This window comes from Arabidopsis thaliana, chromosome 5 (assembly GCF_000001735.4).
Source record: "Arabidopsis thaliana chromosome 5, partial sequence".
NCBI classification, from domain to species: Eukaryota; Viridiplantae; Streptophyta; class Magnoliopsida; order Brassicales; family Brassicaceae; genus Arabidopsis; species Arabidopsis thaliana.
In genome coordinates, this window is record NC_003076.8 from 23885788 (window position 1) to 23910370 (window position 24583).

At 38.2% G+C, this 24583-nt stretch overlaps 8 protein-coding genes and 2 long non-coding RNA genes across 12 annotated transcripts; 5 read left to right on the forward strand and 5 right to left on the reverse strand.

The window, feature by feature from the left end:
* Positions 1-67: 67 nt before the first annotated feature.
* Positions 68-2886, forward strand: AT5G59190 (subtilase family protein; the record flags this gene model as incomplete). Its single annotated transcript, NM_125309.1, has 9 exons — positions 68-144; positions 249-340; positions 444-690; positions 780-1269; positions 1366-1460; positions 1562-1780; positions 1853-1964; positions 2054-2273; positions 2357-2886. 9 exons carry the CDS (start codon positions 68-70, stop codon positions 2884-2886), a joined length of 2082 nt encoding a protein of 693 aa, NP_568901.1.
* A 119-nt stretch (positions 2887-3005) lies between these two features.
* On the reverse strand, positions 3006-4644 carry OTP80 (Tetratricopeptide repeat (TPR)-like superfamily protein; the record flags this gene model as incomplete). Its single annotated transcript, NM_125310.3, has 1 exon — positions 3006-4644. The coding sequence occupies exon 1, from the start codon at positions 4638-4640 to the stop codon at positions 3006-3008; it is 1635 nt and encodes a 544-aa protein (NP_200728.2). The 5' UTR covers positions 4641-4644.
* Positions 4645-4758: 114 nt separating this feature from the next.
* Positions 4759-7982, reverse strand: AT5G59210 (myosin heavy chain-like protein). 2 transcript variants are annotated; one of them, NM_180888.3, is made up of 14 exons: positions 7797-7982; positions 7612-7699; positions 7478-7524; positions 7123-7212; positions 6987-7040; positions 6733-6810; positions 6576-6644; positions 6325-6480; positions 6117-6243; positions 5884-5918; positions 5591-5785; positions 5376-5516; positions 5176-5285; positions 4759-5093 (listed from the first exon to the last, which is right to left on the reverse strand). In NM_180888.3, exons 1-14 carry the CDS (start codon positions 7830-7832, stop codon positions 5015-5017), a joined length of 1305 nt encoding a protein of 434 aa, NP_851219.1. In that variant the 5' UTR covers positions 7833-7982; the 3' UTR covers positions 4759-5014. The 2 variants fall into 2 exon arrangements, with proteins under 2 accessions (NP_851219.1, NP_200729.3); NM_125311.3 differs by having other exon boundaries at positions 4849-5093; positions 5884-5915; positions 7797-7878.
* A 634-nt stretch (positions 7983-8616) lies between these two features.
* On the reverse strand, positions 8617-11152 carry HAI1 (PP2C protein (Clade A protein phosphatases type 2C)). Of its 2 annotated transcripts, NM_125312.3 has the most exons (4): positions 10234-11152; positions 9848-10150; positions 9373-9478; positions 8617-9240 (listed from the first exon to the last, which is right to left on the reverse strand). In NM_125312.3, the coding sequence occupies exons 1-4, from the start codon at positions 10708-10710 to the stop codon at positions 8885-8887; spliced, it is 1242 nt and encodes a 413-aa protein (NP_200730.1). In that variant the 5' UTR covers positions 10711-11152; the 3' UTR covers positions 8617-8884. The 2 variants fall into 2 exon arrangements, with proteins under 2 accessions (NP_200730.1, NP_001332613.1); NM_001345339.1 differs by having other exon boundaries at positions 8617-9478; positions 10234-10915.
* Positions 11153-15256: 4104 nt separating this feature from the next.
* On the forward strand, positions 15257-15624 carry AT5G08895. Its single transcript, NR_143128.1, has one exon. It is a non-coding gene; the product is annotated as an other RNA (long non-coding RNA).
* Positions 15625-15732: 108 nt separating this feature from the next.
* AT5G59230 (transcription factor-like protein) lies at positions 15733-16694 on the forward strand. The gene is made up of 4 exons (NM_125313.2): positions 15733-15896; positions 15985-16308; positions 16406-16489; positions 16569-16694. The coding sequence occupies exons 1-4, from the start codon at positions 15768-15770 to the stop codon at positions 16590-16592; spliced, it is 561 nt and encodes a 186-aa protein (NP_200731.1). The 5' UTR covers positions 15733-15767; the 3' UTR covers positions 16593-16694.
* AT5G59240 (Ribosomal protein S8e family protein) lies at positions 16675-17980 on the reverse strand. Its single transcript, NM_125314.5, has 4 exons — positions 17880-17980; positions 17680-17752; positions 17022-17495; positions 16675-16920 (listed from the first exon to the last, which is right to left on the reverse strand). The coding sequence occupies exons 1-4, from the start codon at positions 17881-17883 to the stop codon at positions 16839-16841; spliced, it is 633 nt and encodes a 210-aa protein (NP_200732.2). The 5' UTR covers positions 17884-17980; the 3' UTR covers positions 16675-16838.
* Positions 17981-18084: 104 nt separating this feature from the next.
* AT5G59250 (Major facilitator superfamily protein) lies at positions 18085-21324 on the forward strand. Its single transcript, NM_125315.5, has 14 exons — positions 18085-18368; positions 18452-18555; positions 18747-18825; positions 18913-18972; positions 19059-19125; positions 19213-19337; positions 19435-19536; positions 19605-19982; positions 20063-20110; positions 20213-20275; positions 20378-20458; positions 20544-20642; positions 20719-20856; positions 20932-21324. Exons 1-14 carry the CDS (start codon positions 18171-18173, stop codon positions 21064-21066), a joined length of 1677 nt encoding a protein of 558 aa, NP_200733.2. The 5' UTR covers positions 18085-18170; the 3' UTR covers positions 21067-21324.
* A 674-nt stretch (positions 21325-21998) lies between these two features.
* AT5G59260 (Concanavalin A-like lectin protein kinase family protein) lies at positions 21999-24295 on the reverse strand. Its single transcript, NM_125316.2, has one exon. The coding sequence runs from the start codon at positions 24136-24138 to the stop codon at positions 22114-22116; it is 2025 nt and encodes a 674-aa protein (NP_200734.1). The 5' UTR covers positions 24139-24295; the 3' UTR covers positions 21999-22113.
* AT5G08900 lies at positions 24148-24412 on the forward strand. The gene has a single exon (NR_143129.1). It is a non-coding gene; the product is annotated as an other RNA (long non-coding RNA).
* Positions 24413-24583: the final 171 nt, after the last annotated feature.

Genomic DNA, 24583 nt, shown 5'->3' on the forward strand with positions numbered 1-24583 from the left:
TCTAATAATACCTCTCTCTCTCTCTATCTCTGATTTACATAAATGTATGCAGGTGTATATTGTGTATATGGGAACACTTCCTGAGATTAAGTACTCACCTCCCTCTCACCATCTCAGTATACTCCAAAAACTTGTTGGCACTATGTAAGATTCAACCTGTTTCCTCCTTATCCTTATTCCAAACACTTTACATATGTAATTTTTGATGAGGATCAACATGTTTCTCTGTCTCTGGTTCTTTTTTCCAGTGCTGCATCGCATTTGTTAGTTAGAAGTTATAAAAGGAGCTTCAATGGATTCGCTGCCAATCTATCTCAAGCCGAGAGTCAGAAACTGCAAAGTGAGTATTTCATAAATCATCATTTCTTACAAAACAAATGTCAGAAACTTTGGAAAATCTTCCACAAAACACACAACGTTTTCTGCAATTTATAAATGTGTAGATATGAAAGAGGTAGTGTCAGTGTTTCCAAGCAAGAGTCATGAACTGACGACAACAAGATCATGGGACTTTGTCGGATTTGGCGAGAAAGCGAGACGAGAGAGTGTGAAAGAAAGTGATGTTATTGTCGGAGTGATTGACAGTGGAATCTGGCCGGAATCTGAGAGCTTTGACGACGAAGGTTTTGGTCCGCCTCCAAAAAAATGGAAAGGTTCCTGTAAAGGTGGCCTAAAATTCGCTTGCAACAAGTAAATTATATTCTAACCTCGTAAGAATCCAATCATTCAATTTCCTGGACATGGTATTGATATAAGGGTTACGTTTCTTGTGTTACAAGCAAGCTCATCGGAGCTAGGTTTTACAATAAATTTGCCGACTCAGCAAGAGATGAGGAAGGCCATGGAACCCACACTGCGTCAACGGCTGCTGGTAATGCGGTTCAAGCTGCTAGCTTCTACGGTTTGGCTCAAGGTACTGCTCGTGGTGGAGTTCCCTCGGCGAGAATAGCCGCATATAAAGTCTGCTTCAACCGCTGCAACGATGTAGATATTCTGGCTGCGTTTGATGATGCCATTGCCGATGGTGTTGATGTTATCTCGATCTCAATCTCAGCCGATTACGTCTCCAATTTATTAAACGCTTCTGTAGCCATTGGTTCTTTTCACGCAATGATGAGAGGAATCATCACGGCAGGTTCAGCTGGGAACAATGGGCCTGATCAAGGTTCGGTGGCTAATGTATCGCCATGGATGATAACCGTTGCAGCCAGCGGTACGGACCGGCAGTTCATTGACAGAGTCGTTCTTGGTAACGGAAAAGCATTAACGGTACATTTTCTTATCTAGTGACAACGTCATTTCACATCCTAGTTCAGATTTAGTGACAAAGTTCAAGAGTCGTTGATACTCTGTTTCTTTATACAGGGTATATCAGTTAATACATTCAATCTCAATGGGACAAAGTTCCCGATCGTTTACGGCCAAAACGTGTCGAGAAATTGTTCCCAAGCCCAAGCCGGGTGAGTAAGAAGTCTCTTCTTCTTCTTAAATTATTCTACGTTCACATCTGAATCTTGAATCAAAACACATTGATGCCTCTAATAGTTATTATTATGGACAGTTATTGTTCAAGTGGGTGTGTGGATAGTGAGCTGGTGAAAGGGAAGATCGTTCTATGTGACGACTTCCTAGGATATAGAGAAGCTTACTTAGCTGGAGCCATTGGAGTCATTGTTCAAAACACATTGCTTCCAGACAGCGCATTTGTGGTTCCCTTTCCTGCCTCTTCTCTGGGATTTGAGGACTACAAATCTATCAAGTCATACATTGAATCTGCAGAGTATGTAAGCAGTAATGAATACGAACAGCTTTGTTTTTCGGTCTTGAGATGTTAAAAGAGTTAACTTTGCAGGCCTCCACAAGCAGAGATACTAAGAACCGAGGAGATAGTAGATAGAGAAGCTCCATATGTTCCATCTTTTTCTTCTCGCGGGCCAAGTTTCGTCATTCAGAACCTCTTGAAGGTAGTGCAACCGGAACAAAGATCATTAAGCTTGTGTTGGCTTTATATCCGAATCATTGTTTTTGGAATAACATCAATGTTAGTTTGCAGCCTGACGTAAGTGCACCTGGATTAGAGATTCTGGCTGCATTTTCTCCGGTAGCTTCTCCTTCAAGTTTTTTGAACCCTGAGGACAAGAGAAGTGTGAGGTATAGTGTAATGAGTGGCACATCAATGGCTTGTCCTCATGTGGCAGGTGTAGCGGCTTATGTCAAGTCTTTTCACCCCGACTGGTCTCCCTCGGCAATCAAATCCGCTATAATGACCACCGGTATAATTCAAAACAACAATACATTCTTCTGATTTTCTTACTTTTGGAATAATACAAAAACGTATTATTGTCATGGTATGTAGCTACCCCCATGAACCTTAAGAAGAACCCCGAGCAAGAATTTGCATATGGATCAGGCCAAATTAACCCGACCAAAGCAAGTGACCCCGGACTTGTATATGAAGTAGAAACAGAAGATTACCTCAAAATGTTATGTGCAGAGGGTTTTGATTCAACAACGCTCACAACAACCTCAGGACAGAACGTCACATGTTCGGAAAGAACAGAAGTCAAGGATCTGAATTACCCAACAATGACTACGTTTGTCTCTTCTCTTGATCCATTCAATGTCACGTTTAAAAGAACTGTCACTAATGTTGGATTCCCAAACTCTACGTACAAGGCAAGTGTTGTTCCTCTCCAACCGGAGCTTCAGATTAGCATAGAACCAGAAATACTGAGATTCGGTTTCCTGGAGGAGAAGAAATCTTTTGTTGTGACCATCTCTGGTAAAGAACTGAAGGATGGAAGTTTTGTAAGTTCGTCTGTGGTTTGGTCTGATGGGAGTCACAGTGTCAGAAGTCCAATCGTTGCTTACTCAATCCAGCCTTAAGAAAGGAGTTATGCTCATTTTCTTTTCTTGTATCATCAAAAACAGAGAGAAGAAGAGACAAAGTTTTGAGGGACTAAGACATACTTACTTGAGAACAAATCAACAAAGTGTATCTGACACTAGAAACCCATTATAATATCTATTTGATTCTCTTTGAATCTAAGAATTCGATTCAGTTCTTGTAATCTCTGATAAATTGCTTCTTTATGAGGGTGTGCTATATCTCCCACAAGAAACTCATGGATCTGATTGTCCACTTCGATAGTACTGCATCCTGGTTCCTTCTCAATCCCTGAATCTCTCATACTCTCTCTGATTTCTGTAGATTCTTTCCATTTCCCAGATGAAGCGTAAAGATTTGATAAGAGAACGTATGTCCCAGAATCTGGATTCTCAGATTCGAATAGTCTCTTAGCGATTTTTTCACCGAGTTCCATGTTTCCATGGATCTTACAAGCACTCAAAAGAGTTCCTAACATGATATGATCCGGCTCTATTGGAATATTTTCTATGAATCTGTAAGCCTCCTCTAGTCGCCCCACTCGACCAAGAAGATCGACAATACATCCATAATGCTCAATCTGAGGTTCAACATTAAAAACTCTCTTCATAGAATTAAATACTTCAAGCCCTATATCCAACAAACCTCCATGGCTACATGCGTTTAAAAGAGCAACTAAAGTCACCTGATTCGGCCTAAATCCTCTGTTCACCATATCCCGAAATTCATTGATAGCTTCAACGCTAGCCCCATGCATTGCTAATCCAGAAATCATCGTGTTATATGATATGACATCTTTGTCTCGCATTACCCTAAAAACCCGCCTTGCCTCATTGATATCACCACACCTGGAGTACATATTGATCAACGCATTACCTACGAAATTACTAAGCTCCATCCTTTGGTTCTCAACAAACGAATGTACCCACCGCCCGAGCTCCAACGCACCTAAATCCGAGCATGCGGATAAAACACAGACAGCTGTAAATTCATTAGCACTAACATTCTCCATCTGCATTTCCCTAAAAAGCTCCAACGCTTTGTTCATCTCCTTGTTTCTAACCAACCCATCAATCATCGCAGTCCAACAAACCGTATCTTTAATCTTAACATCTTGAAAAAGCTCTAACGCCTCCTTAATGAAACCGCATTCAGAATAACAATTAATCATGACCGTTGCTGCAACATGATCTCTGTCAGGCATTTCATCGAACATCTTCTTAGCATTCACCAATTCCCCAGATTTCCCGTAGATTTCCATCATTTTTAGCCCTACCGATCTACTAGACCCGAACCCTAGTTTCAAAACCTGGGCATGAATCTCTCTACATACCTTCAAATCACAAGCTTTCAAAACTGAGGTGATCACGTAGTTATCAGGCAAAACCGAATTGTGAATCATCCGATGATACAGCGAAACTCCATCAGCAGAACGACCAGATGACACAAAACCATCGATCATAGCAGTGTATAGATATACATTAGGGTTAGATACGTAACTAAACACGTCGTAGGCGTAGTCGACGGAATCGAGAGTGGAGCAAACACGGATAAGTTCGAAAACAACGAAAGCATCTTGGTCATGGAAGGTCCTAATGATCTTGGCGTGAATCGATGGAACATGGGCAATGTTCTTGCAGCTTCGTAATACAGAGATTAATGTTTTCCTGCGTGAAAGCCTGAGAGTGTTTGAATCGGGATCACGCCGGAAAGTTGAAGGCCCTCCGGTGATCGCTGCCAAGGAAGAAATCATTTCGCGCTCAATTGAAGATTCTAAACCGTTACAATTTTCGGTTATAATTAGCCCAATCCAAGTAAAATGGGCCTGTAACAAAAGGCCCAGTTCGTTGATGAAGATAAAAAAAAAAACCAAGGAAACCAATTTGAACATTGTCGAGATTTAGAAATTCGGTTTAGTCTCACTTCTATAACCAAACTCCAAACCTTCCAAAATCAAACTTGAGGAAAACGAACCGAAGCTTTCAATGAACAACAGTTACAACACAACGAACCAAATTGTTCAATAAAGAAAAAAGTGTTAGATTCACTTGTCCCCTTGGTTCTAAATAGATGTTTTGTTGTATAAAAATATATTCAATACTCAGAAGTGTGCCCTTGGTTCCTGATTCACTGTGCCACTGTAACCGATCCATCTTGCTTCAGCTTGATTAAGCTACTCTCTATGTTTCTAAGCACAGGTTTATAGCTGCAAGAAATCGTAATAGAAAACAATTAACAAGACAGGATAGAATCTCAATGGATTGAAGAAAGTTCCGTGAGAAACTTACATGCGCATAAGCCCATTGTATGCTTGTGTTGCTTGCTGGAGTTGAGCTGAGAGTTGGAGGACTTGAGCAGATAATGATTCCGCTCTGCTCTGTTCTTTCGCAAGTTCACCCTGAAAAAACAAAGGCAGAATTTAACACCACAAACACTATTTGTGTTGAATTTTCTATTCTAATACTTAAGAGTCGGTGAGGACCAAAACCTTGAGGGATAGAGTATCAGTTCCATGCGACCCATTTGCCTCAAATTCTGAAGGCCCTCGTGAAAAAGAACCAGCTTGTTCTGTTCTCAACTTGTCCAGAACTTCACGGAGTTCTACGTTTTGCTTCAGACATTCTTTCACCTATGCAGTTGGCTACAAGTCAACGTAAAGTCCAAGAAAATGTTTTTAAGCAAATGTAAATGTGACAAGCTTACTTGATTCTCCCACTGATTTGATATGTTGATTGATTCTTGATACGAAGCTGAGAGGTTCGAGTTTTCCTCAAATAGCTTCTCTATTTCAGATGATTGGTTGTCAATTTCCATGAGAAGTTTTTGCCTACTACTCTCTAATCTTTCAAGTGCAACAGCCATATCATGCAACTGCTTCTCGAGTTTTTCTTTATCTTCCTACATGAAAACCATCGAACCTAAAACTTAGGGATTCCATAAAACGTGAAAGCTTATATGCTGGCAAGTGGGAAAAATGGGTTATAACAATTTCTTACCACTGAAAATACTTTTTGACCAGACTCTGATACTTCTGCATAATAAATAACACAAAAAAAGTCATTGATATGTATCCAACAATGCACAACTCAGTAAAAAAAAATTCCGAATGACTCAAAAGCATTTAGACGTCAGTTAGTGCATCCAAACACCTGATGATCGTAACAGCTGCAAATACAGACTTGCTTTGAAAAGAAGAAAAAAAAAAAAAATGTGTGGCATCGCATATTACCTGAGGCCCTGCTGGATAAAACTGAAATTTTCTGTTCCAGTTCCTGCTTTTCAGACATTAAAGAAGCTACTCGAGTTTGTTCTTCAGCTAAACGATGTTGTTCTTGCTGCCTCAACACTGATTCTTTCTGTGTATGTTAAGAAAATTATTATCTTAGATACAGAGACTCTCACGAGGAACATATTATCTGTTTCAAAATCATACGAACCTGTAATTCTAGTTTTAGGTTAGCCATCTCCTTTTCTAATATTGGTAGTTGGTCTGGGGAAACTCCCATTGGCGACATGCCAGCAAATGAATTACCCATTGCTTGCTGTTGTATCGAATTAAGCTCTGCTCTAAGAGATGCTGCATCTTCCTCAGCCTATCAACAATGGGTTATGGTATCTTTTAAGAAAAGAAAAAAAAAAAAAGAAGAAAGAAAATTTTTAATTTGGAAGGCAAAAGATTGTTACATACTCGATATTGTTCCTCCTCTGCCTGATTAACACGTCTCTTAAGAGTCCTAACTTGAGCTGAGAGATCCTCCTATAAACAAAAGCTATGCCTATCAAAATGCAATAAAAAAGGAGATAATTTTTTGCACCAAAAGAACTAAAACAAGTGTATTCCCTACTCGTAAAACAACAGCAGCATCTTTCTCCATTGCAATTTCCTTGAGGGCTTTTCTCAGAGATGGCACTGTGTTTTGTTCCTGTCATTCATCGATAAGAGTATATGTCAAGACATCTTGAATCGTTTACCAAATGGACTGTCCAGAGATTCATATTGCATGTCAAGCCTCACAAACCAATTAGTACAAAAAACTAAACAAACTGCAGCCAACCAGGACTAAATAAGATCACAAATAAAAGTTTACTTGTTACTTACCAGCACATTCAACCGAGTCTCAAGTGATTCATTCTCAACTTCCTTCGTTTGAAGCTGAATCCCACAGACAAATACAGTTTAATCAACATACAACCTTGGATCTAATATCCAACAAGGCAAAGAGATAGACACAGACCTTTGAAGACAAAATTTTGTTGCGCTCCTCCATTTCTGCATTCTTCTTCTGCAGTTCTTTAAGCTGGGAATATAAAGCACCAACATCTGTCTGTACAAGTTATTCAAAACAAACCATTATTACCAGGAAGATCATAATATCAGTAAAACCAATACAAAACTCCCATTTATGTTCATTCATTTACTCAAGAAAAGTTGAATGAGCCTATCCTCAGGACAATATGCAAAATCAAATTTGTCCATAAATCCTAGAAGACATGATTCGATTAAGGCATTCTCATTATCAAGACCGTCGCAATTCTAAAGAATCCAATTAGATCACCAGGTACAATTTTTGATAAGCAGAGAAATGCTACCTCAGAAAGTCGATTTCCGCTCTCAGATTTTCTGATCACTGGGAAATCTGAAATAATGAAGTAGTCAATCAAAATTGCAAAGCTAGTGGAAAAGGAGATGGCAAAACATTGAAATTGGAGATGAATAAAATTACCGGCAGGATTGGGAATTTCACTAAGATCTGGACCTGAAGAAGCTTTGCTTAGCCTTTGAGCTGCTCTCTTTTGACGAATCTCTTCCAACTACAAGATCACAGAAATTAATAACAACAAAAAAGCACCGATGTAAGAAACTGTCTTCAGATGAAGATAAAGACGGCCATATCGGAAATATCCTTACAGTACGGCGACCTAGAGACGCGTGGTGCGATTCCATGGTATGATTCCTCTCCTCGGAATTTCGAACGTCGATTTAACGGTGAGGAAATCGCCGGCGACAAAAATGGAATATATCTATATTTGGGCTTATAGGAGTGTTAAATAGGCCCATGGACATATATAACTCTCTGACCTTGAAAGCGAGCCCAGTTTTTCAATTTCAAAAAGAAAAAAAAAATTGAATAAAAGTTGAAAACAGGATGATAAAAGAAAACCAGTTTCCGACAAAAAAAAAAAAAAAAAAAAAAAACCAGTTTATGCAATTGCAAAGACATTTAAAAGAAAAAAAAACGAGAATGTTCAAAAAAATCGTTAGGCGATAGCTAGGAGTTCGATTCTAAAAAAGTTACCAAAGTTTGGCGGTTGGAAACGGTTGGAAGTTATCAAAGCTTGAATCATCATTTTGATTTCTAAGTACTTTAAACAATGTTCAGTCTTAATGATCGACATCTTCTAATATGTCACATGATAAAGTGTGAACCATACCCGTTTGATGAAGAGTTATATAAACATGTTTTATAGATTATGTTGGCAAAAAAAAAAAAAAAACGTTTTACATAATAAGAAAAAAATGTTATAATATTGAATCCTCCCAATTAACCTTTGAAGTATTCTATACCGATTGTTTGCCTTGTTTAGTTACAAAATACACTTGAAAACAAATTCCTTAGTAAATATTTGGTTCTTTTCCTATTCTTAAAGATATCAGTCTAACATTTCTAATATTCCTATAAACATCGTCCTATATATAACAAAAAATAAATTTAAAAAGGTAAGATTTTGTTATGATCAACTGATTCTATTAAATTTAAAATTAAATTGAACTCAAGTCTTTCACATTTCACGGCTTTTTACCATTTTCACTACTGGTGAAAATCTTTGTAGATCTAAACCGCGATTCAACACAGTGACTGACATAACCCATAGTCAAGCTAAATTAAAAACCCTTCGTTGTCTTACACCGAAGAGCAAAAAAGGTTAAAAGAAAAAGCCCAAAAGTCGATGACTCAGGACAAAAAACAACAAACATTACGAGAGAGACAAATACAACTACGTGTCTCGTCGTAGATCAACCACCACAACACTTACGTTGTCCGAACTTTGTCTAGCCAACGCAAGCCTCGTCAGCAACAGCGACGCCTCCTCACACGCTTTATCTGGCAAATCTCCTCCTCCAACCACCACATTCCCGGCGCCGACACCTGTCATTTCCCTTTCCGGTGATGATGATACTTGACCATTGACTTTTCCTCTCAAACACATTCGAACGACGCTACATGCAGTTTCGTTTGAAACAACGTCCCAAAGACCGTCACTTGCGAGAATAAGAAAATCGTCTCCGTTGGCCCGGTCCGTCACGGTTACCTCCGGTCTGCTGATTACATACGGCTTCAAGTAATTATCTCCTGAAAAAAAAAAAAAAAATCCGCGGCGAAACGAGAGTTAATAATCATCATTATTGAAAGTACGGAAAAACTTTGTACAAACATTAGGATAGGGACAAGAGTGTTTTCGTCAAGTGTAATCAATTAACTGACCAATGGCTCGTGACATTGCAAGTACTCCAAGGACACGTGGGCCATCCCAGTAGATAACACGACCACCCGCTGCTTGAATCCGGTCTAGCTCGTCCGGACGGTCTGGCTGTTACAACAAATTTAAACAAGAGAGAGAGAGAGAATGATATAGTCATTGATAACAGTGACACGAAGGATTAAAGAATCTTAAAACTCATAAACTTTATCAGATCCTCTATCTAAAAAGTAAAAAGTCATTAAACATTCTTAATCGTCGTCCAGGTGTTGCATGCACATTAAAGAAGATTCTAATTTCCAATAAATGAAATAATAAATAAAAAATGCATTAAACAATATTAATAGGTAAGTTTCGAACGCAACACGTAACGAAATTCTCGTTTCATTACAGTGAGTAAACCATAACCGTAGATCTAACGGATAAACATTTAACGATGGATAAACGAAACAAGAGAGATTATCAAAAAACGAACAAAACCTTATGATCGGAGGATAAAGCAATGGCTTTGCCGTTACGACAGAGAACGGCACGTGAGTCACCGCAATTCGCCACGATGATTTTCTCCGGCGTAAGGACAGACACAACCGCAGTGGATCCCACCGCGTCGCAGTCCGGCCTCTGAAGCTCGCACCGGCATTTTGCCGCACCATCGGCGTTCAACGCAACAACCTCCATGTCCATGCGCGTGAAGCTACGCGCCATTGACTTTTCCCAGTCAGCATCAGCTTCAAACTCTTCACGGACTAGCTCGTGTAGTCTTTCTCTACATTTCATCGCTACCTAAACATCATATTATTAAAATTAAAAACCGACGTCGTAACGGTCAATTAAAGGATAATTTTTATAATAAAACGACGTCGTACATGGGAACAGCCATGGCCATCGTAAACGCCGCAATAGTGAAATCCGGTGGATGAATATTCCGTCTGATGACGGGAAAAAAACGGATGCACAGCGACGGCGTCTTCCATTTCACGTCTTCTTCCACAGACTGAAGCGACGCCGTATTTAGGATAAGCTTCAGGATCAGGCAATGCCACAACCGTTGAACTAAGAGACTCGCATAGGACGACAACTTCCTTCGCCGTTTCGTAAAACACGGTGGAGGTGGAGGCTGCGACGGTGGATTCTCTTCTCCTCCGCCTCTGTAAGTCACCGTCGACGAAGACAGGTTCTTGTTCGCCGGAAACAAACTTAAACCTCCGGATCTCCATTCTCCTTCTTCTCGCTGCTTGAGACGAGCTCCGTTCTCGTCTCCTCGTTGTCGTCGTTGCCTTCTTCACCACCGTCGCCGTCGTTTCAATCATCATAGTCTCGTTCTCGTAACAAATCTCAGCCATGTGATCGTCAAAACTATTCAACAAACACACTCCATCACTCTCCCCCGAAAAAAAACTAGTGAACGAGACACAGGAGAGAGAAGAAGAAGAGAAGCTTAAACAAGATTAGCCATGGAAGCTTTATATTAGCTTCTTTCACCAGAAGATATAAATAAATATAATCATCTTTATATTTACGGGCAGATGACCGAGACTTTTGAACGGGCAGATCAAAACTCAAAATCAAAATGAAGGAATGAAGAAGAGGAGATTGTTGAATGGCGTGACGTATCGCTCCTCTATCTGGACGACGAAATCTTGACCGTTGATTGTGTCCACGTGTAAAACGTACTTCTCCTAAATCGCGATACGAAACACTTACGTGCACCAATCAAAGTCTAACACTACTCAGACCTAAAGTGAAAAAGAACCTTTGATGACACGCATGCGATCTCTAAACCTCTTTTTTTTTTTTTAAGATTTTTACCAAGTTTTGTTGTGGAAATTTACCTTACCATTTTAATTTGTTTTACTATAAATACAACTAATTACGTCATCACTTTCATCACAACTTACTATTACATATGGAAATCAACCAATAGTTTGTTTTTCTTTCAATCATTTAATATAACATGAGATCTCTTAACCTCTTATTTTATAGATTCTTACCATATTTTGTTGTGTAAATTTATTACCACTTCCATTTGTTTTACTATAAACTATCACTAATTACGTCATCACTGCTAATCAATTCAATAGAAAGGTTGGAAACAAATAATCTTTTTATCTGAGTGAAAACTAAGATGGTGTTTTAGGCTTTTAGCTGGTGATGACGATTCATCGCGTTTGTTTCATTGTGAGCGTGACAATACGGTATATATCATCGTTTCTAAAGTTTGGTGTGTTCAAGGACAAATTATTATAGAAAAAATTGACCATCTGCGACTACGAAACATAAGAGAAAAATGTGATAATTGTAGAATATGTCACTACAAATATAACCTTGGTGCGTGAATACTTCTTAGAAACAATTTGAGACTGCATATGCTTTTTTTTTTAATTAGAACAATTTCTTATTTGCTAGAAAAGTAAGTTCAAATTTGTGAGTTATCATTTCAACACTTGTTTTGTTTCGTTTGTTTTACTTGTCTGGTCTATTAGTTTTGTTCTGCATTTGTTCCATTTGTTTCATCCCTTTTTTTATGCTGCAAGTGCAAACAGTCAGAGTTTTCAAATAAATATATTTAAGAGATTTTATATGGGCCGGGGAACTAATATTCAAAGATTTTAAAGGATATCTTACCTAGTTTTACAATTGAGATGATGAAAATGAATTTGAAAACTTATTCATGGTTTTAATCTTGACAAGTGTCCGGAATATTCAATGATTTATAATCGTGCAATCTTATGACTTATCAGACAGTTCTAAACTAATTTTACATCTATTTTTAAAATATCACCATCTTATGTTTGACATTACAATTTTCTTAGTTGATAAGTAGCATTTTGTGAATACAATAAAAGTGAACATCATTCTCCAATGTTTGACACAATATTGGGTTTTTGGGAATTTAAAATAAAAGCAACTGAAAAACAGAAATGATCATACGTTCTACATTGGACAATGGACATGTTAAATTCGAGTGAACTATATATTATACACTTATAATTTTCTTTTGTGGGCAAAAATTATAAGATATTCAATCAACAATTAGAAATAAACAAAATATAACGTTTTCAATTCTAAATCAATCAGGAATGACATCCAATGAGATACAAGTACGTAGATGGGTTTTGGTGGAAACTGGGGACCACTTCTCTATTACTAACATTTAACAACGTTGACCCCTCTCTGACCTGTTTTCTTCCTCGATGTTCGACACGTGTTTACATTCTCTACTTTTATGTCTTGACCAAGATTTTTTCTGTGTCAACATTCGTTTACTATGCATTAAGTAGGATCGAGAGTTGTAATTTGGGCTTTAACTGTTACTTACGTTACGCCGATGAATCTTATGTTTATGTAATGTGATGATGATATTTTAGTTAGTTAGTATTAATACAAAAATAATTCATAACCTAACTAAAATTAAGGAAAGAAAGAGAGAAGCTCAGCTTTTCGCGGAAAATTCTCTGGGACGTGGCGGCAAGCAATAGGATGATGATTTGAATTATGTGAGTCCCACATCACAGAACAAAACAAAATCAAAAGGTTGAAAAAAAACGAAGCGCGTGTGTAACACATGACACGTGTCCTCTGAAGCTGCATAGCAGTTGCCAGGTTTTTGAAGTTGACAGTAGGCAAATACATTGTGCCACGTGAAAGCTTCATCTTTCTTTCAAATATTATTATTATTAAAATTTAACCTGAAAACAAATTCGTCATCGACCAACAAGTCACTAACCATCACTTTCAAATCTTATGTAAAAATATAAGGTGAAAATTAGTTCCATTAAAATCTATGTTACTTTTGTTGTTTGTTTAGTGATTTCAATATATATATATAAATGTTGGTTAACTATATCATTTGATACTTGATAGGAATACGAAAAAATAAAATTATAACTGAAACATGGTTAGTTACTTTAGTAGGTGGTTGGAGAGCTTTCGGTAAGGAGACAATATATTGTCCTAGCTAGTTTGATTAATTATCTCGTCTTTGTTTTGTAACTTTGAATTGAAATCTTACCAATTTGTCGTTGGAATTTCCACATCACACATGATTAGTTATATACATTAATACAAAATGCTTTTCTTGATAATGAACAATGCCCGATCTCATACATTTTTCAAACTCGATGTTGAGTTATGTGTTTAATGGATTCTCCTGTTTAAATTTATTTCAAAACCATGCGCCAAACTCAACATCTAGTTTGAAAAACACAAACTTTAAACTCAAAACACAAATATTTTTCCTATTCCTAACCACTAGTCTGTAAAAGCTTAATGTTCCAATCTAAACGTAAGTTGTTTGAAAGAAAGTTCGGCAATTACGAGGAACCAATGAGGTGTCACCATTGTCCACAAGACATAAATAAGGTTTAACTCTAAAGTCTAGTTTTGAGGCCTAAGGAGACGCGTGTCGGACACAAGCCCCACGTTGCGGTTAATGGTCGTTGAGGTCGCAGTTACCAAAGGAGAAGTTTCAATAATTACGTGGCAAATTTGATTCCGACACGTGTTCTCCCGGGGCAGATTTTTCCTCGAGCCTGCATGGCCGGCAGATTGCGTAGTCTTTGAACTTTTACTATGTTACGTAGTCGACATTTGTCAATTTGGTACCAACCTTTTTTTGTTTTTTAAAACAAGAATTTCGACACTCGTAACCTATGATTTAAAATGATACTATATGATCAAATTGTCAAATTATTATAATAAGCTTATGGAAATTGGAAAAATACTAATCACACAAAGCCTATTGTACTAACACAAAGCCATTGTCAAATACACTTTTTTTTTTCTTTTTCCGAATCCATGACGAACCATACAGTTACAAACACTAAGCTACAAATCCTGGTTAAAATAATTACATATGAGTCTTTGTTCTATACGCTAAATGTTTTGAGAAAATGATTGCTGTGGTTTGGCTAAACCGATTCAAACAAAGTCGTTGAGTATTTCTCCTAACCAGTAACCTCGTACATATAACAATATATATATAGTATGGTGAATTTTATATTTCTTTCAGATGCAAGCAATATGGCATGTGAAATTTGACCGTTGAGTTTGGTGAGGTTGCTCATCTGATCTAATACGCCATTATATTATACTAATTTATGCTAATTAGTTTAATCAAAAGATTAAATATTCCTCAATCAATGTTTAAAGATGCCATCTTTCCAGATCACCACGTGTTAATCAAACCCGACATTTTGCAAAACAATTTCAAAACATTTTATAATTTGGAATTGACGACTGTCCGGGGAAAAAAGGAAAAAAGAGGAGTAATTAAAGGGACATAAAACCAAAAACAGGAAAATTCCAATTTCTTCTCCACCAAAAGTTTAATTGATCATGCTTTCCGTCACGACACAAATGACACATGTCGATCACTAATATATACAAATTAAAAGTTTAATAGATTTATATGCTTAAGAAGTAAGAACCCAAAGTATGAAAGGCATGCTTCGTGTCGTGATAAGCATTTTGTCGAATATCTTATAAATCATTTAAATTTTAGTATTTTAATTTTTGTAAGTGTTGTTTGTTTAACTGGTATGGTGAAAACTGGAAAACTTTCCAATAGAAATGTGTTTGAAGGTCACGACTCACGAGTTCGAGTTTTAATTTTAGAAAAAGCTAAATTTCTCCAAAAAATTGGTGATCTCATGTTATTGGCTGTTTTTCTTCCTATAGTCTAAGGCTCTAAGCCTGTTGAATGTTCCATTCTCAATAAGTAAGGCTAATGTTATTCACTTAATATATCAGCGTATTCTTAGTATCTTAATTAATGACGATGTTAATTAGCACAGTAACCTAAACGACGTAGTTAGAGATTCCTCATTTGAGCCCAAAACAATAATACAATTTCGTACACTCAAATATTGGCCCAAATTCCAAGTTTTGTTACATAACATTTGACTGGGCCAGTCATTATTAATCTCAGCCCAAAACATAAAAAATATTTGTACCCTATATAATAAGATCGAAACGGACGGCTGAGATTGCATCCTATGTTTTGCAGTTTTTTGAGTCGGTCATCGAATCCGAAAAGCGGAAAAGGCTTTCTCACGTAATAAATTAAGCTTGTAGAGGGTAGATTCGTAACTAAGCAGCGTGTTTTCCTTTTTTCGGGTTGAGAATCGGACCCAGAACAGCCAATTTTAATTCCGGGTCGGGTTATAAACCTCTATATATATGGTAAAGCCCGCTTCTTTGTCACCCGCTTCACGATTTCTTCTTCTTCGTCGTCTTCTCTCCCAATCGTCCAATTAAGCTCTGCTTTCAATTTCTCCTGCGAACGGTAATTATATAACTCTCAATCAATTAGGGTTTCAAGGAAAACCCCCAAACTCACATCACCTTTGAGTGAATTGTATTTATACTCTCAATTAGGTTTTCTTTGAATCGTATCAAGATGGTGTTATCAACGAGCGATACGAGTAGCTCTTACAACTATGTTATCGATGACGTTATCAACAAGTCTCGATGCGATCTTGTCTACAATGGAGAACTTGATGAGAGTGTTCTTAGCCAAATTCAATCGGTTAGTTTGTTAACTCCTTTGTAAGTTAGGGTTTTAGGATGATTCAGAGGATTTTCTGAAACTGATTGAAAAAACTTTATGTCTATAGATGTGGAAAACGAAGATGATACAAGCAGGAGCCATGAGCGGAACAATCGAAACATCTTCTGCTTCGATTCCCACCACACCTGTGATAGTGCAGACGACTCTTCAGACTCCGGATGCAATTCCTTTACCTGAGAAGAAGATGTCTCCAAAGAAAGAGAGTGATGGATTTTATTATATTCCTCAGCAAGATGGAGCGAGAGATGAAGCTATTGTCGATGTAGATGAGAATGAAGAGCCTTTGAACGAGGATGATGATGATGAGGAAGATGATATCGATGATGATGATATGAACATTCAACATTTGGTCATGTGTCAATTTGATAAGGTAATGATGATGGCTATATAGTTTTCTAGTGGTACATATTTACTAACAATGATGGACTTGAAAGTTGAAACTTATACTTCAACCTACGGTGTTGCAGGTGAAGCGTTCCAAGAACAAGTGGGAGTGCAAATTCAATGCGGGTGTTATGCAAATAAACGGCAAAAATGTTCTTTTCTCACAGGTTAGAGACTAACTTCTACACAATAACAAAAATTGTGAAGATTTCACTTTGGCTAATTGTATCCTCTAAATTTATGCAGGCAACAGGAGATTTCAACTTCTAGAAGATGCACTGAAGATTTAACCTCTTCAGAAATTGCAGAACGTATTTTGGATTTGTTCCAACAATAATACTTCTTTTGTAAGGGATTTATTGAATGGAAATTGAGAAATTTTGACTATAAATGATCAAAATCCATAAACATGAAGATCTCTCAATGCAAACTCTAACTCAACAAAAGAATGAATAAAGCTTTTCAAATTTTCAAGATCAAAAACGTAAGTAAAATCCCAATCGAAAGTTTTGTATCTTATGCAGCACCAGCATTCTTGCCCTTCTTCTTTTGAAGTTTCTTCATGTAGAATTCGAGCTCTTTACCTTCTAATATGTACCTGTTTCAAATTACACAATACACCAAGATCAGCCTTCTTAACTCAGAGAAAACACTGATTAAAGATGTGATGATTTCAATCCAAAAGATTTTTTTGTTTACCCATCAGCACGACCACATTGTCCGGGTCTTGATGCGATACATGCAAGTAACCTTCCACTGCTAAACTGCTCTTCAAGGTGCGAGTCAAGTGCTCTGCCTTCTTGTCGCATCTCCAGCTTCCTTTGAACATGATTGCTCTTCTTCACTTCCTCAGTGGTAACGGCCTCTCCTTTCTTCTTGCGACCAATATCAACTCCATAGTGTTGGAGATACCCTTGCTTGAATGGAGCAGCATCAACTTGAACAATAGCACTCTTCACAAGAGTTTGTGTACGAACAAGCTCATTGTTTGATGCATTGTACGCCACATCCAAGATCCTAGTCTTGCGGGTCACAGCTTCACTTCCCCACGAGAAGTTTCCAGTATCGAGCCTCAAAGCTCGCCACTTTACATTCCCACCACGCACACGGATCCTCCTCACCGTCTTGTTACTTGACAGCTTAGTGTTAGCTGGTTGTCTTCCAAGCTCATACCTTTATAAGAGATAACCAAAGTTAGTTTATGTGATCATCAATTTTGCTTCAACCAGAAGTTATACAAAGTTATCAAGCATGTAGAAACAACCAAAATTAAAGAACAAGACAAGCTCATGATTCATTTTGATTCCAATCTACTCTATGATTCAATATTTAAGCAGGGGAAGATTAAAAAGCTTACTTTCGCTTCTTCCTCCACATTTTTTGCTTACCACCAGTGGCACGTCTCTTGTGAATTGAATCACGAGAGATACCTGCAAAACAGAGAATCAACAAGTCATCAATACACCACTATTGAAGAAGAATTTCTCGACATTGATGCTAGAAAGGTTATATCTTTGCCAGAAATCGAACGAGAAAGAAACGGAATTGAAAATGTACCCATGATTTCAAAAGCGTTTGATTCAAGCTTTTGGTTCTCACGAGCTTTAGAGGTTTAACAAATGGCGGAAGAGTAAGTGGTGTCTCGCTATAAATAGTTTACTCTGCCAAACACAAACAAAAAACCCTAAAACGTCAATTTACAATCGTGTCCTTGCTTTAAACACAACCACACATTAATGGAAAGAATCGATTTTTTAAAAATAATATCAGGAGTCAAAATCTCGAAGATGAGAGATAAGCGACCAAAATTAGCGGGAGAATCCTCACTTGTCTCACTCCGATCCGATCATGGCTTTCGCTGTCTCGGTTCAGTCACATTTCGCAATCAGAGCGTTAAAACGAGACCACTTCAAGAACCCTTCTCCTCGTACTTTCTGCTCGTGTTTTAAATCGAGGCCTGACTCGTCTTACCTTAGTTTAAAGGAACGTACTTGCTTCGTTTCCAAACCGGGTTTAGTCACTACTAGATACAGACATATATTCCAGGTGAAAAGCAATTTTCTCTGATTTTGATTTCTTCTAAAAAAAATTCAAAAGTTTTGATTTTTCCGGTTTTGGTTCATGGTTAGGTCGGAGCTGAGACGGGAGGAGAGTTCGCCGACAGTGGAGAAGTAGCTGATTCGCTTGCTTCTGATGCACCAGAGTCATTTTCTTGGTCTTCTGTGATACTCCCGTGCGTATTGATCCTTCTCGTTAATTTGAATTTAACTGTTCCTGAGTAATGGATTTGGATTGCCTGTGTAATGATCTTGCCTAATGACTTAATCTCTTAGCAATGCCTTATGTATCATCAATTATAGAAGATAGAAAATTAGTTATTTGCCTAGATTGCACTGATTTAATAGTAATTTACTTGAATCGTAGGTTTATCTTCCCGGCTTTGGGAGGATTATTGTTTGGGTATGACATTGGGGCTACCTCCGGTGCTACGCTCTCACTTCAGGTTATTTTAAAGTATCTATTTTCATCTAGTTACATTTTAGCTTTCAGAATTTTAACATTATGTACTGTCTCATATGGTCTTGAACAGTCACCTGCGCTTAGCGGAACTACATGGTTTAACTTCTCACCTGTTCAGCTAGGACTTGTGGTATGTTATTTGGAGATCGATATTTTCTGTAGTTAAGCCATAGAGTTAGCAGAAAATGATAGTTTTTACTGCATTTTGTTGTGTAGGTTAGCGGATCCTTGTATGGAGCCCTTCTTGGCTCAATTTCTGTCTATGGCGTTGCTGATTTCCTTGGTAAGTCTTGTTTTTTTGGGTTGACTTCTCGTTCTTCTTAACTGAATGCAAGTATCTCATTCTGGTTTTCTTCACATCTTTATGAAGGAAGAAGGCGGGAACTTATTATAGCTGCTGTTCTCTATCTCCTCGGGTCTCTGATCACTGGCTGTGCCCCTGATCTTAATATTCTCTTAGTTGGAAGGCTTCTCTATGGCTTTGGTATTGGTTTGGTGAGCTCCGGAAACCTGAATCGTTATGGTAATTTCTTTGTTACTTTTGTTGTTGATTGTTAGTTAATGTTTTATGTAAATTGGTTTTGCTTGATAGGCAATGCATGGGGCTCCCCTCTATATTGCTGAGACATGCCCATCTCAAATCCGTGGAACTTTGATATCTCTGAAAGAACTCTTCATCGTATTGGGAATTTTGGTAAGTGTCTGATGTCAATCTCTTCCCAGTATGATTTCTGCGTAAATATTGATTTCCTTCTTGTGCAGTTGGGTTTTTCTGTTGGAAGCTTCCAGATTGATGTAGTTGGAGGGTGGCGTTACATGTATGGATTTGGTACGCCTGTTGCTTTGCTGATGGGACTAGGCATGTGGAGTCTCCCTGCATCTCCTCGCTGGTTGCTGCTTAGAGCTGTCCAAGGTAAAGGACAATTACAAGAATACAAAGAGAAGGCCATGCTTGCCCTCAGCAAATTACGTGGCAGACCTCCAGGTGATAAAATCTCAGAGAAGTTGGTAGATGATGCCTATTTATCTGTGAAAACGGCCTATGAAGATGAGAAATCTGGGGGAAACTTCCTGGAAGTATTCCAAGGGCCTAATTTGAAAGCTTTGACAATTGGTGGAGGTTTAGTCCTCTTCCAACAGGTGATTCTTCTTCGCTGTTTCCATTTGGATGAATGTGTGAGCATTTTTGAAATAATTTACACTCTGCTTCGTTGTGACAGATAACTGGACAGCCTAGTGTTCTTTATTATGCGGGTTCGATTCTTCAGGTATGCTCGCCTTAACATTGAAATGAATGAGATTACCTACTAATTTTTACTGCCTTTAGTCGGATGTTTAATGAGACTTTATGCTCACTTATCTATTCAAAGACTGCTGGATTCTCTGCTGCTGCTGATGCAACTCGAGTCTCTGTTATTATTGGTGTTTTCAAGGTGGCCCTTTTTATTTTTTTGTTTGGATGTGTAAATATCTTATTTTCCAACAAGCTTCCAGTTATTCAATACTAACCTCTTCAATTGATAACGCTCTCGTAGTTACTGATGACATGGGTAGCTGTTGCGAAAGTTGATGATCTCGGCAGACGACCTTTACTGATTGGAGGTGTCAGCGGCATTGTATGAATTCATTTTATGTCTATATCTTCTGTTTCTTATTTTCCAAAGAAAAGATATCATTTCTTATATTTCTTCCAAATTCCAGGCGTTGTCCTTGTTTCTACTGTCAGCATACTACAAGTTTCTCGGAGGCTTTCCCCTTGTCGCTGTTGGTGCACTGCTTCTCTATGTTGGTTGTTACCAGGTTTGTACTCTAGCTCACTGTTAGCTGTGGCTACATAGTTTTATCTAGCATATTACTAAAGTCTCAGCGCGAACAGATCTCATTTGGACCCATCAGCTGGCTAATGGTGTCAGAGATTTTCCCGCTCCGCACAAGAGGGAGAGGGATCAGTCTTGCAGTTCTTACAAACTTTGGCTCCAATGCTATTGTGACATTTGCATTTTCACCTTTAAAGGTATATTTTTCTGTTCCTGCTTGTTCAACCCTTGAAGTTATTAGTAACTCTTATCAAAATATGCATTCTCTGTAGGAATTTCTTGGAGCCGAGAATCTTTTCCTTCTCTTTGGGGGCATAGCACTGGTATCACTGCTGTTTGTAATACTAGTAGTTCCAGAGACCAAGGGTCTCAGCTTGGAAGAAATTGAATCAAAAATCTTGAAGTGAAACGTTGAAGAACATATTTGTTATAGTTGATTCTGGTGAAATACATGTATGAGGATGTGACTATTCTCTTTGTAACATAATATGTTTCGTAATCAATGGGAAAACCAAACCTTTTTCATGATTATTCGAGCAGTAATTAGATATTTTTGGTCGGGGATGGAAACGACAAAAACCGGGAGGTAAGCATTAAGGTTTTCACTAAGCTTAAGTCGGTATTTCCCTCTCTCTGTTCTAAGTTACATTTATGGGCTGTTTCATTTGGTTAATGAAAAACGATAAAACATCCTCCTGCTCAGATTAACATGCCTGCAGAGCTGGACCAAGCATAGGAACGAAGAGTTGATTTGGCTAACATCAGCACTGGGGATCACATACCTTCTGTTCTTCGACCTATGTATGTAAACTACCATTGTCTCTCTCTCTCTCCCTCAGTAAATGTATGTCTTTTTCATGGATTCACATTAAGGTGCAAAAAGGCGAAGAAATGGTAAAGAAACGTTGGAAATTATAGCATTCTTCCACTGATTTTCCAGGTAACTAGGTTTATGGCAATGTTTTTGCTGATTTTGTAGGTTCTTGGGGAAAGCATGTGGGGTTAACTAGATGCAGTCTCTGTACAGTGTCAAAATACCGATCCCAGAAGTGTCTGGAGGCATTTAAGGCAATATATTATCATTTCCTTGAAAAGAAGGTATGTGCTCATGGCTTCTACCGCAAACAGAGTAGCCCAAGCATCAGTATCATCTCCTTCCAATCTGCATCGACACACCAACACAACCCCTTTATGATGTCAAACTTTTACGACCAACTGAAATTAAAATTTCTTGGTTAAACAATAAGTCGTTGAGGTTCATATGGTATCAAGGGAATATAAAGAACTGATGTTTTTATAGCTAATTTCCCTGAAATTATATACAAAAGAAAGAAGTTTACTGAGGCAATAGATTTGCAAACATCACATCATATATACAATCATTCACACTAAAACACACATAAATGTAGTAGAAAAGTACTTTCTTGTAGATAAAGCAGATTGTGTTGCATGCCCTAGCGACCACCAAATAGGACTGTAACATCCTCAAATGAGAAATTAGCTGATGAAGAGGTTGTTGTCATTTGTGTTACTGTTTCATGGCTTATATTGGGTATACCAAGTGCAACAGTACCAAACGATATAGCTGGAACACTTACATTTCCTTCCAGATATTGTAATATCTGTCTCATACTGGGTCTGTTTTCTGGGTTGATCTGTGAACAGAGCATTCCTAGCTTCAAAAGAAGCTTGGCCTCCTCAACTTTAAAGTCTATTAGTTTGCTGTCAACAGTATCAGTTAAAGCATCTCTTTTCCCGCAGCTCGCAACCCACTTAACCAAAATCACCTGCTCACGTGGTGCATCTGGGTCTACTGGTCTCCTTCCACATACCACTTCAAGGATAAAAGCTCCAAAAGCATAGACATCGGTACAAGTAGTGGTGACTCCCATTGCAGTAAGCTCTGGTGCCATGTAGCCAATGGTACCTACTACCCGTGTGGCTTCGAGATTCACACCACGATCATGGAACCTGGCTAACCCAAAGTCTCCCAACTTTCCATTTAGATCCGCATCTAAAAGAATGTTGCTAGCTTTTATATCTCGATGTAGTACAACTTGTTCCCATTCTTCATGAAGATACAGAAGGGCAGAGGCAACTCCCTTGATTATATTGACTCTCTGAGACCAAGTGAGGTCTTTTAGCTTGTTTTTATGGAACAAATAGTCATCAAGGCTTCCATTTGGCATGTAATCATAGACCAAAAGCAATTCACCTTTCCTTCTGCAGTAACCAAGGAGATGAACTAAGTTCTTGTGCCTTAGCCTTCCCATACTAGCAATCTCTGCCACATACTGTTTCATTCCTTGCTCTGCATCATGGTAGACTCTCTTAACCGCGATTTGTGTACCAGAAGGAAGTATTCCTTTATAGACTTTTCCAAAACCTCCTGCTCCAAGTAACTGATTCTCCCTGAAACCTTTGGTTGCTTTGTAAAGGATCCTAAAGGAGTACCTTTGAGGGCTATATTCCTTTTCCCATTGTTCAAGCACCTCTGCATACTTCTTTTTCTTGTAAAGATACACAATTCCTCCCAGAGTTAGAAAAGCAATTGTTGATATGGTAGCGCCTAGAACCTCTTTTAATGGAAACCTTTTAGGCGATGGTGGTGGATTCGAAAGTCTTGAAATGTCAAGGCTTTCCGCTTTTCCGCCTTGCTTGAAACTCCATCCAAGGATATACTGGTTACTTTTGATTGAGCCTGTAGAACCAGAAAAACCTACATACATCGTCTCAGTGAAAATTTCTGAAAGGTTGATGGATCTTGACAAGAGTGGCACTTTTGGTTTAATGAAGCTTGAAAAGTAAGGCGAATCGGGCTTTGGAGTTTGTACTGGAGCTAACGTTACGTTGAGTACTTTCTCTATTCCATCATAATCTATCCAGACCAGAATACTTTTACCACTAGCAAGCGGCAGACTTATATTCTTTCCTTTTCTAGCATTAAAGTAACTAGCGTCCGCAGATTCAACTGAAACTATACTGTTAATATCAATACCCACATCGTTACCACCTTTGTCAAATGACTCCGAGTTTTGATTAGTGTCAAGTTCTACAGCAAAGATATGGGTTGCAGTCTTGTTATCATTTGCTCTATTGAAAATACCTAAATTTGAATTTGCACTGCCGTTAGACCTGAGATCTTTGGTTGGAGATACCACAAATGCCATTCCGTGACCGTAGGTAGATTTTTGCAGCGGGAAGATTGCAAAGACAAATTCTGTTGAGAAGGAAAATGAACTGAGTGAAGACGCTGTGAACTTGATGGGAATGTTGTAGAAAGCGTGACCGGTGCCCGTGTTTGTATTATTTGTTAGATGCAATGGACCATGGTTTGTATTTGCCATTCCATCGAGTTCCAGATCTGCATTCCTAAAGTCATAATACACAAAATGATCTCCCTCTTGAGCGAACACCAAAAAGGTTACATGGATACCAATTATCAACCAGAAAACCACTGATCCTAGAACTCCAGCCATCAGGAACAACGATGATCTTCTCTCCAACCTTAGCTTGTAAATCTCAGATTGTTCTGCACCTTTTTTTCTTAACCATGAGAATTGTGTTTTCTGACTTCAGAAAACCCTGAGTTGACATTTGGAAGACACTATAAAAGAAAAGCCAAGAAAGATTCTTTCCTTTTGGATTGGTAATAGATCAATGTGCCTCTGTCATCATTTAGATGTTTCTTACAGTTTTGTGGGTCAATTACTTTGGTAGTCTTATCCTCAAGACAACAAGTCATGGGTACAATTCTCTGTGCTTTTATTTTTTTGCAACTTTGCTTGTTACTTTCTTGCTGATGACGAGACAGAATGTTTCAGCTTTGACTGATTTGTTTTCACTAGATAGTAGATACACCAATGTTTGTGTCAAGATGTAGTAATTAATCTGCACTAACACTAAGTTGATATTATGACAAAG